Here is a 12,034-nt window from a genome sequence, read left to right as displayed (position 1 = left end):
GAAAGTGATTGCCATTTGATTTGCACGCGTCTTTTTTCACCGTGAGATTTTTTCACTTCGTTTTCACCGTGAAGTGACTCCCGTAATAAGTACCCCATTGTGTATTCGAGAATTTATGATTCCGCCCTTTACTATGCAACTTTTTCGATCTGCTCGAAAGTATCGCCCTTTACTATGTGCCTTATTTTGATTTGCTCGACAGTATCGCCCTTTACTATACGCCGTGTTTACGTTATTGTATTGGAATACGCCCTTTGCTTTTAATGTTTATTTTATTGACAACTTTGATTTCGCCCATTCATCAAGACGAAGTCAAGTTTCCCCTTTTACTAATGTAAACTACAACAAAGGGCCTCATTCTATTTCGTTTTGATATAAGGTAGATTACGTCCTTAACAAACATCGTACTTTTTAATAGTTAGAAAAGAGATACATTATTTATTCGAAGTTTGAAGGTAGGTAGTAGCTCACTTCATACGTTTTCGGTAAAATCTCTATTTGTTTACCGTTTGTTAGATTCGCCCTTATCACGAAGTACTCCGGAATGATTTATATTATTATTAATAATATTATTACTAGAAGCGAGAAGTCAAATTGGCGCAGATGTCAGGCGCAGACTATTTTGAGGGTTACGGTTATATTTGTCCTCCTTCCTTCTGTAGAAATAGTTGCCTCGAATCTGGATTGTGATGAAGCCAGCCAGCTGTTTCCTCGTCGCCAATTATGTGGTGCTTAGCCGAAAAGAAATAGTCCATATCAGTAATTTATACACATCTTTTTATTTTGTTTTATTTCACTGTCGATCCTTGTGTAGCGGGGTGCTAGATTTATAATTCTTCCTTACTGCCGTGAGATGACAAAGTGACGTAAGTGCCATTTTCTCGAATTTGAGTTTTTCATGCCAACTTGTTCATTATTCGAAAACCTATCTTTTGGTATCTTCCTTTTTGTTGTTACTTATTCGTACGTTGCATAAAATTAAAAAAAAAACAAAGTGACGTTGGCACACATTTCCATACAAAAATGACGAGAATTTTTTTCGTTTTTGGGCCGTACTGAAAAACTGATCACTTGGATCTACGTCACAATGTCATATTACGGCAGCTTACTTATAAAAGATTACTATCTAGTCGCCTATCACTTTTTTCGTTTGTAAAAAAAAGCAATTTGTAAGGTCATTAATTAGGAGTGTATGGTCTGAATCTAACATCAGGGGTCACACCCGTCATGGTGTTTTTTTCTATGTATTTTCAGCATAAAAGTTGACTTATATGATCCGTCGCACATGTTGCATTTGAAAGGCCGTTCGTCAGAATGACTACGCATGTGCCGCTTTACCTGGGAAGGAAGAAGAAAGCCTCTTCCGCAGATTTCGCATTTATGTGGTCTCTCAGAGATGTGCGTTTTCTGATGTGTTTTCAAACTAGCAACTGACTTATATGCGGACCCGCAAATGTCGCAATTAAAAGGTCGTTCTTCAGTATGACTAGTCATATGCATTTCGAGCCGTCCAGGACCCGAACAGCTCCTCCCACAAATATCGCATTTATATGGGTTCCAAAGGGCGTGCGTTTTTTGATGCTCTCTCAAACTATCAGACGACTTATATACAGACCCGCAAATATCACATTTAAAAGGCCGCTCTTCAGTATGGCAAATCGAATGCTCCCTGAGCCTCCGAACTGCTGAAAATCCTTTTCCACAAACTTTGCATTTATACGACCTCTTTGAGGTGTGTGTTGCTTTATGTTCTATCAAAGCTTTAGCTGACTCACATGATATACCACAAATATCACAATTAATAGGTATTTCCTCTGTATGAGAAGTCATATGCAGTAGGAGCCAGTGTGCGCGAGCATATCCTTTTCCACAAATCTTACACTGGTGTCGCTTTGTGCTGTGATCTGCAATGTGTCGCGCTAATGTTGATTCTTGTGTGAATGCTTCGCTACAGATGTCACATTGAAATTTCCGTTCGGATCTTACTGCAGTGCTCTGATGAAGTTCCTGATGTAAGCGAAGAGAATTTTTTGTTGTATACTGTTTCCCGCATATGTCGCAGTTGTATTCCCCTGAACCTTCGCTTCGGCTTTTATCAGTTTGGCTTGGTTCCAAACTCTTCGCATTGCTGAAAAAGATGTCAAATAAACTGGCTCAAAATCACTGTCACAAATAATGTCTCGTCGAACAAAATCGCGAAATTTTGGTATGCAATTGGCCATCGACGAAGTGCCATTTTGGCTCAATAAATTCATTTGCACTTTAACAGAAGAGAGCATGTCACTTAGGGTACTCGTACTTCAGTGAGTTTCACGAGGTCGTTGAGACAGGGAGGGACATTTGCGAAAATTATCAAGAATTCTTTTTACGCTACATTCTGCATATGAAACTTACCTTGAGAAGAGATCGACATTATGGACATTCTGCATATGACGCATTAAATCTGCCGATCTCTTGATTAATGTGTCGCAGATGTCACATTTGAAGGGACGCTCATCGCTGTGACGGAGCATATGATCTGCGAGACTGAAATTACTTGTGAATTTTTTATTGCAAACCGAGCACTTATGCCTGCAATCTGTGCGGTGTATTCTCATGTGAGTCGATATATGTCTTTTAACGCTGAATCGTCGTCCGCATATGTCACACTGGAAGTTCCGGTCTCCTGTATGAGCACTCATATGGTGGTGCAAACTCTCCGGTGTGACGCATGTTCTGCTGCAGATATCACATGCGAAAAGTAGTTTCCCGTTGCCCTTCCACGATTTCGAACTGTTCCAATTACTGCAACAGAAATAAGGGTTTTTTATTTGCCTAATAGAGGTCCGTCTCAAAGGTTACATCGTTTTTGTTTGGTTTCAATCAAATGAAGACGGTTACTCACCTTGAGGACGGATCGACCTTGTGGTATTTGTTTTCATGAAACCTCAATCCTCTGGAATTCTTAAACGTTCTGCTACAGATTGTGCATTTAAAGGGTCGCTCATTACTGTGCCGGGGCATATGGTCTAGGAGATCAGTATCCGTAGAAACTTTCCTTAGGACGTTGGTTTCATCGGAACACAGTTCGCTGTTAGCAAAAAAAGTTTTCTCATCCTTTGTGTCGAGTATTACAAGCTCTTCTACTTTGATCTGAGTGGATTCTTCCATTTTGCCAGCACAATTCACGTAAGACGAACTAAAATACTTTTTTGATTTTTACCGGATTATATAGATAGGTGTAAATAATAGTAAACTTTGCAGAATTCCGCAATATTTTTTTACTTAAGCTAGAATAAACCTGAATAAACAAAAACATGTCATGGCATACACACTAAAGGTTTTTTGTTTAACTTAACGTAGAAATAAAACCTAAAGTCAACCGTGAATCAACAACGAGGGAGAGAAGAGCAAAATTTGCGTGTTCGTTGTATGGGTTGTATGACTTCAACTTCTACGATTTTTTTATTTTGATGCATCTTTTGAAGTATAATCGATGCATGTAAACACGTGGTTTTTAAAAATTTAAATTTCAGCTCAAATATTCCCGAATATTTGCACCGCTCATACTCATCTTTAGTAGGCAACAATAATAATTAGTTATTGTTTGCATGCATTAATAATACTTCAAAAGATGCATCAAAACGTAAAAATGCAAAGCTGGCTATGTTTTCTCCAACAAAGATCCGCTATTGATCAACATGACATAAATGAACTTACGTCATGTAACGCAACTAAAGTTTCTGCAAGAAATTTCAACTGCCGTGAGTGCAGAACACATGGACAATAAAATTGGTGGTAATCTCGCCGTGGGATGTGTTGAGAAACGACAAAAAATCTAAAATTACTTGTCAAAAGTAAATTTTTTGGCAGGAAAAATTGATAGAAACCTAACTATCCGATAAAAAAAAAAGTCTGCTGTAACATAAAAAAATAAAGGTCTGATGTTGTTTTAAAAGTTCAGTGAAAATATCAGAGGTATAGTAGTATAAAATATGAATTTTAACGGCAAAAACTTTTTTTTGAACATCATTGAACATAATCAGATAGCTCAGTGAGACTGTGAAATAGCTACCTAGTGTCTTCAGCAAAGTTTTTTGTTATGTTATTTTGGAAAACTTTGCCAAAAACGGCGATAAAAAATATTGATTTTTTGAGAAAATATTCTTTTTATCTCACTTGTAGAGAGATTAATCACGGATCTGTTAATGTCCAAAAAAAAGATCTTTTTTTACTCTAAAACTTTCCCGAAGACAACATTGCTCTAAAATGTAACGTTTACGAGAAAATGACTTTTGACCATCTGTTTTTCATTTCTGGACCACAGTGGCGTGCGTTAAGTCAATGGATGGCTGTCGAAAAGTCCAGTCCGTTGTATATATGCTGACGCCATTGGTTGATGAAGATGGACTGATTCGAATGGAAGGTCGGGTCGAGCGGGCAGAGTTCTTACCCTTCGATCTACGATTTTCAATAATCCCGCCAAGCGACCACAGAATTATGGGGATGATTGCGCAACACTATCATGAGAGAAGCGGGCACGGCTATTGTCAAGCGGTGAAGAACGAGCTCAGTCAGATATACTACATTCCGCACGTGGATGCGACTGTTCGGAATGCGTCGTCGCTATGCGTGTGGTGTGAGGTTCGTCACTGTCGTTTGCAAGTTCCACGAATGGCTCCGTTGTAGGTGCAAAGGTTACGTCGGCGTCGACTATCTGGGACTGTAGGCTGCAGAATAGAGAAAAGCTGGATCGCAATGTTATGGACTAACAACTCAGATATGCTTGATGGCAGTTCGAGTTTTTCTTGCGGCACCGCCACTGTTCGGGAAATTTTTAAAGTAATTACACCACCGGTTTTGAAGCAGCTTTAATGCAGCTCAAACTGTAAGTTTTAAAATTTAAATTAGTTCAACTCACTTCATTAGGCGTATTTACTTACAATTTGATAGTTTTTTCTTCACCTCTTGACACGATTGCAATGAGGATTTTTCAATAATTAATTGTCAATGTTCCGACACGAGTTATTCTAGTCACGACGTTCGTCTACTCTTCTAGTCACTAGTTTAAGGAACTTTTATGTAATCATTGGGTGTTGTCTTCAGTATTTTATAACCAAATGTAACCAATTTTAAGTAGCATTCAATAATTAGCAAAGCACTATCTGTGAGTATCGTTTTCTATTATTTTAAGTATTATTTTGATCTTATTCCACGGTAAATACAAGCAAATTAGAAAATATTCTATCCGACACGTTTCTGCTTTTTGATCGCTATTGTTTTAGATGTAAACACCCAACGACGACGCTGCTATTGTAGACCGGCGTCGCATAGATCACATCTCACTCCATATCACTTTGATCGTGAGTACAGTAGATGCTCGGTAGGTTAACACACCCCAGCCCGTAACTCCGGTACCCTTCCTTCAGGAGTTCCGGATTTACTACGAACCTCCAACACTGCAAGATTGGCTACGCCACGGCGAAATATGCCATATGAACATCTGCCCACCGACAAACTGACATGAATCCTTGAACAAAAATGTACGATTATTCTGCTCAAAAATTCAAATCTAAATACGTTACAACACTAGCGCCACACATACTTGGGTTCGCGCAACAACTCTACCGTACTACAGATGACCAGAGATGCCAGATGTGAAGGCTTGTCTTTATTTGGAAGACATTTGAGCTCGTATGAAGACGTGAAAGCCCAATAGTCGGTGGATTAGTTGAACACAATTTAGTGTGTTTACTATGATGTTTGGTAACTTAAAATTTCAGTAGAGATGAGTTCACATATTAATAATGTGTGATGACATGTTTCGTGATGACATTTGAAAAAAATGACCTGGCATCCCTGTAGATGACTGATCAGCATTCCGTCATATCAAACGTCACGTCGGTTGACAGCCAATTTTGACATAAGCGATCGCTGCATTTTGAAATTACGGTTTTGGATTTTTGATCAAATTTCAGAATCTAGTTTCATGTCAGTTTGTCGGTGATCTGCCTGCCGAACTCTGCCATCCGTTCCTACGATTACTTTTTCGACTATTCCTCTAATCCAACTTTTACGATCCTGTCCATCCACAACGAAAATCAAATCTCCCTCCTTCAACGACCTACGTTCAGCAAACCACTTGGTGCGCTTGTTGATTATCGGTAAATACTCTTTGTACCAACGCCACCACATCTGGTCCGCCAAATATTGCGAACGTTTGTATAGATCGCGCAATGCTTCACCGTAGTCTGTTGACTTATCCACATGACCATCGACTGGCTTGAACATACCTCGAAGGAAATGGTTCGGTGTTATCGCTTCGAAGTCCGCTAAATCTTGGGGAACATAGGTTAGCGGTCGAGTGTTCACCATGTTTTCCGCTTCGGCCAAGGTAGTCAGCAATACTTCATCCGTCATCCAGTACTTTCATCGCTTCTTTAACAGAACGAACCATCCTCTCCCAAATACCTCCCATGTGTGGAGTACCAGGAGGATTAAAATTCCATTTGAGTTGGCTACTAACTACTGAATCGGCACATTCCAAATTAATCCTTTTCACCTACGAAATCAGCTCCTTACTGGATCCTTTGAAATTTGTCCCGTTGTCGGAGAAGATTTCGTCTGGAGCTCCGCGTTTGGCCATCAAGCAAGCTTGCGTCGACAATGCATGCACCACCTCTAGATGCACTGCGCGGATAGCCAGCATGTGGACAATGCTATCCACCGCTTTTCTCTTTTGCGACTCACGATAACCTCCACTGGCCCTAGATAGTCGATACCAACAGCACTGAATGGCCGAAGTGGTTGACTAATTCGCTGAACCGGAAGGGGTTCCATCATCGGAATTTCTGCATAACAATGGTTCACCTTGCACCAGATGCAGTCAGATGCGACTTTTCGGATTTCAGTTCGCAGATTTGGAACATAGAACTCCTGCCGAAGCTCATTGAAGACCGTTTCCCGGTTCGCATGGCCAAACTTTTCGTGGTAATGTTGTATTAATCGCTTAGTTACTGCATGCCCTTTCGGTAGAATAATGGGAAACTTCGTGTTGAAAGATATTGTCATCGAATTTGCCATCCTGCCGTCCATCCTAAGCACACCGTTCTCGTCAACGATCGGAGTAAGTTTATACAATAAGCTCCGTTTTCCGATCTGCATTGGTTTCTGGTTCTTTTTCAATAAGTCGTTTCCCAAAAGCGTTACTACCTCATCTAGAAACGCCTCTAGTTGTGCCTGCCTCCATAAAATTAATTTTGCCTTCAGGAACTCGTCTTGCTGTAATGGTTGTAGCGTTCCTTTATGGTTCGACTTTAAAAACTTCTTCAGCTTCTCAGTTGCCTGCAGCGTACGTATTGGAAGTCCCTTCACTTTGCGACGGAGATTGTCAATGAACCTAATGACACACGCACCGATTCGCAATAGTTTGCGCCAGCACCACGTCACTTCCACGTCGATTACGGACTCAGAAAATTCCTTTATTTCGTGGTGTAACAGGCATGCTTTCATTTCGACATCCCTATTAGATTGCGGCAGTTTCTCTGTTGGCCAGTTTTCTGTCGATTGATACAGGAAACTTGGACCATTAAACCACTCTGCATCGGAAATCAACGGTGGTCCTTTGCCCCATTTTGTCAGCGTATCTGCGATATTTAGCCGAGACGGAATCCAGCGCCAGTCAGTTAATGAGGTTGTCTCCAAAATCTCCCCAATCCCGAGGGCGACGAATTGCCAACTCAACGGTTTGAGAATCCGTCCAGAAAAAGCGACGATTGATGGGAATCGAATGAGTAGCTTTGACAGTTTGTAGCATTCTTGCCCCAAGGACGGCTTCTCTCAGTTCCAACCGGGGAATGGACTGCAGCTTAAGAGGAGCTACTTTAGATCTGGACATTACCAACGAGCATTTAACTTGATCGCCAACTGTTGCACAAAAATACGCTACGCAACCATAAGCGTTGATGCTGGCATCGGTGAATATGTGCAGCTCAAGATTGTCGATTTCCGAACAGGGCGTTTTGCTAAAGTATGGTCGCGAAATACGAATCTGCTCCACAAGCGGCAACAGCACTATCCACTTCTTCAATTTAACCAAACTTTCGTCGTCAATATCCTGGTCCCACTCGCAGCCAGTACGCCACAAATCCTGTATCAGCATCTTTCCATGCACAGTAAAACATGAAAGAAGTCCCAGTGGATCAAAAAAACCCATGACACAACTCAGGACGATGCGCTTGGTCGGGATCCTGCGGCCCTGCAAATAATCTTGCATATCTTTACGGTGCTCGGTCGAAAAGGATAAAACGTCTTGAATGGTATTCCGAATGATACCAAGCACCCGCTCATTTCCCATTTCATTGTCCTGGTGAAAATGTATTGTTTGGACGGCTTTCGTTTCCCCAAGACTGCTGAGAACTACCCAGTTTAGAATTTCAAATCCCCCTTTGGAATGGATGAGTTTTACCTGCTCTGCGCACTGAACCGCTTCTTCGATGGTATCCACACTGTCGAAGTAGTCATCGACGTAATGTTTCTCAACGATTGCTGCAGCGGCTTCCGGATATTGCACTGCACATTCCATCGCGTTTTTGTTCTTGACGAACTGGGCCGAACAAGGAGAACTCTTTGATCCAAAAATTGCTACGTCCATCACGTAGATACTAGCGAAGACAGACCAGAGTGACGCCAGCCTCATACCCCAGCGAAAGAAAAATGTATTGTAGCGATAAGGTCACCAGGCGGCGCTAGTATACAAGTGATTTATAACGCAATGCTCTTTGAAAATTTACACGGAATTTTCGATCAATTTTGTTCTTGCTTGGACGTCTGTCTGTGATACTAGGTTCGTCCTTGGTGCTTCGGCGAAACAAAAACCGTTGCACCCTTCTGTCCGCCAAACGAATAAGCATCTGATCACATACATAAGACATACGTAACACTGGCGTTTTTTTTCTGGTACACGTTGCCCCATAGTTCTCCGTACCTCGCCCTGTCAAACTACTCGATAAATAATGAACCGAATGAATTTTCTTTTTCTCGGCCTTATCCAGCCCCAAAGAAAATCCAATAAGGAACTGTCAAAAAGTTATTTACAAAATCAATGCAGCATTTTTCGAGTAGGAACGAGACAAATGCAGGGCTGCACAGGTACACTGCCTTCAAAGACAACTCAAACAGAGGTTTTTTTTACAGAGGTTGGCACCTTCGAGTAGTTCATTTTGTACCAACTTTTTTGGGAGATTTCTTCCTGAGTGTAACGTATGTCTTATGTATGTGAAGATAATCAGTTCTAAAATAAATTACAATCGCTATGGGACCAAAGTCAAGCAATGATAACACATTTATGTGCGAGCAATTTGGTTAAGTGATGTCTACTTTTTCTTTTGGCACTTTTTGCCCATAACAAAATTCAATATAGAGGTAGTTCTACTAGATCATGATTCTCAAAGCAGTTTTCAAGTCGAATCGCGACAAGTCGACTCTAGTGCTTGGGGTCTTTTGTGCAACATGATTTACCTCGAATACAATGGGCACACTAGCGACATTACTTATCTAGAGACTAAATAATCTTATGATAGGCACCATGCCCACCTTAGACGCATACTTTACGATTTACGATTGAGGGGCCCGGGGCTCATGAGGGCTCCAAAATAAAACAAAACCTTTATCGTTTATCGTGTGAGTACGAGATTTGGACCAGAGGTGCCAGATGTTTTTGAAAGATGCCTGCAACAGCTCGAACACCTGAAATTTTCTCTTGATACCTATCTGAAAAAAAAAACCAATGGCATTTTGAAAAAATGCGATCCACAAGCAAAAATTTGCACACAACTTGAGAAAAACTGCGCAAATATAAGGCGACCCTGACGATAATCTACAGAAACTAGAAAAAACCAAACACACATCTGCAGGTCAATAAAATCTGCACACGGACTCTGAATTCGGACGAGTAAGCAACAGTAATGCATTAAAAAACACTTGTGGGTTATTTTCTTTCTCTGCTTTACCTTTCATGCGCGCTGGTTCGATTCAAATCGTGTGTTATTGTGTGTCATTCCAAGAGAATCCAAGGTGAACTCTTATGGATGTAGTTGTGATATTGGCGCTCGCGAGAAAACTACACTGAAGGAAAGTTTCATTTTGAAATGGTCTATTCAAATTTTCTTGCTGTAAATCGAACTTTTGATTGAATCTCATTATTAATAGAGGAAAAAACTTTTTCTTGATCTGTGGGGGCCCCAAAAAAGTGGTGGCCAGAGGCACGGGCTCCCCTGAAATCCGGCTCTGGTAGTGATGCAGCCCTTTTGCAGGCGAAATCAACGTGGCTCAAAAAGGTGAGCTTATCAACGACCATCACAACTTAAGGTTTCAATGAACTTTTTGAAGCTATAGTGCATCCACCGTCTATCAGACAGATTGGTCAATATGCCAATGGGTCACCAGGTGGTTTTTCAGGCAGCAGACCCAGTCTTCGTCGCTTCCACTCATCCGGGAAAAGGCAGGCATCTAAGCATATCTGCATGATCGCCCTACACAATCTGGTGGTTGGCTTCATGGCCAGGTTCGGGACTGCATCTTTAGAGTTTGCGATATCAAAGAGTTTTTCATTCGTAACAGCCGAAGCCAGGGTCTTGTACTGTGGTGAACCTGCCTATCGTTCATATGGCCGCCTTATCTGACTTGTCCGATGCCCTGGTGGGATGTGGTGCGGGTCCGATACGATGTCAATGTAAGACCACATACATAAGACATACGTAACACTGGCGTTTTTTTCAAAAACAACTCAAACAGAGTTTTTTTACAGAGGTTGGTACTTTCGAGAAGTTCATTTTGTACCAACTTTTTTGAAAGATTTCTTCCTGAGTGTAACGTATGTCTTATGTATGTGGTAAGACTGCGACTCATGTGCTGCTTGGTATAGCAGGTGTTGTGCTGCATAGCAGGGGTTGAGGTTTAATCGAATCACCGTCACGCCTGAGGTTTTTTAACCTGTTTGCTTGACGTTGTGGGATATGAGTCGGGTTAAAATAAATTATCCTTAAAATTAAAGTCTCTTCATGTGGCGTGTAGAATGTGTGAGCACTAACTTGCTATTTACATAAGGCAATCCACGGGTGACGTTTTTTTGCTTGTACTTTTATTGTTGCTGTTTTTCAAGCTGTAAAATCAAAACACGGCCAAAACCGAAATCTTTTAATGTCGGCAATAATATCAAAAGTGATATTATATTGATGTATTTAGGATTGGCACTCGCAATACTAGAGCTACCGATCGGATAACATTTGTTTTTCACGCTTCTGGTGGAGTGCACATCTTCTGGTGGGAGCAAGAGGAAACATAATGAGCTAACAGAGGATATACACACCAGGTAGAATGATCTTCTTTCTTCTCCTCATTCTGTGTTCGAAATTTGAAGCGATTAGTCGGACTGCGCGAATTTGGAAATCGCAACAAGATGGCTTCTAAAGCCTGTAGTACGCTCTTTGTCTAATGGTCAAATATTTGACCTTCTGACATAATGGTCAAAATTAATTTGACATCATGGTTGTTGTTTGTCCGTGTTTGCCCCATGTTAAAATCGGAGAGTGACAAATAATTATCTTTGACCAAATTTTTATCTGTCAAAAAGAGACAAATATTTGACGCTCGGTCAAAGAGTGTACTACTTTGAGCGGGGGCCTAGTGTGGTTGGTAACGTCTCCGCCAACCACGCTCGACGCCTGGGTTCGAATCCTACCGCCGACATAGGTGTCGATGGTTGTGAGGTGGCGTGATCCACTCACAACCAACCCAACTGGTCTAGATTCAATCCTAGCCGACACCGGGAGATTTTCTGAGGCGAAAAATCTCTGGGATCACGCCTTCCATCGCATGAGGAAGTAAAGCCGTTGGCGCCGGTCCGTTAATAAACGGGTCGTGAGTTAGGGTCCTGGGTGTGGAGTCGCCTCCCTGGGCGTCGGTGATTGGCCACAACAGTGGCGGAACTAGACCGACGGAAAATAAGCGAGAATAAAAAAAAAAAAGTGTACTACAGGCTTAAGCGTCACGACAG

At 41.4% G+C, this 12,034-nt stretch overlaps 1 protein-coding gene across 2 annotated transcripts; it reads right to left on the bottom strand.

Annotated features, from left to right (window-relative positions):
• Positions 1 to 27: 27 nt before the first annotated feature.
• Positions 28 to 3,496, bottom strand: LOC129732383 (zinc finger protein 184-like). Of its 2 annotated transcripts, XM_055693239.1 has the most exons (4): positions 3,127 to 3,496; positions 2,885 to 3,070; positions 2,395 to 2,784; positions 28 to 2,128 (listed from the first exon to the last, which is right to left on the bottom strand). In XM_055693239.1, the coding sequence occupies exons 2-4, from the start codon at positions 3,001 to 3,003 to the stop codon at positions 1,210 to 1,212; spliced, it is 1,428 nt and encodes a 475-aa protein (XP_055549214.1). In that variant the 5' UTR covers positions 3,004 to 3,070; positions 3,127 to 3,496; the 3' UTR covers positions 28 to 1,209. The 2 variants fall into 2 exon arrangements, with proteins under 2 accessions (XP_055549214.1, XP_055549205.1); XM_055693230.1 differs by having other exon boundaries at positions 30 to 2,128; positions 2,885 to 3,489.
• Positions 3,497 to 12,034: the final 8,538 nt, after the last annotated feature.

This window comes from Wyeomyia smithii, chromosome 1, assembly GCF_029784165.1.
Source record: "Wyeomyia smithii strain HCP4-BCI-WySm-NY-G18 chromosome 1, ASM2978416v1, whole genome shotgun sequence".
Classification (NCBI taxonomy): domain Eukaryota; kingdom Metazoa; phylum Arthropoda; class Insecta; order Diptera; family Culicidae; genus Wyeomyia; species Wyeomyia smithii.
Note: the sequence above shows the minus strand (reverse complement) of the source record. Positions and strands in the feature narration are given on the sequence as shown.

Bases quoted from the DNA above. Each gene is read 5' to 3' on its own strand.
- LOC129732383 (XM_055693230.1), bottom strand. From the start codon at position 3,150: ATGGAAGAATCCACTCAGATCAAAGTAGAAGAGCTTGTAATACTCGAC. The intron at 2,785-2,884 runs GTGAGTAACCGT...TTTCTGTTGCAG, and splicing joins AAGGTCGATCCGTCCTCAAG to TAATTGGAACAGTTCGAAAT. The intron at 2,129-2,394 runs GTAAGTTTCATA...CATCTTTTTCAG, and splicing joins AATGTCGATCTCTTCTCAAG to CAATGCGAAGAGTTTGGAAC.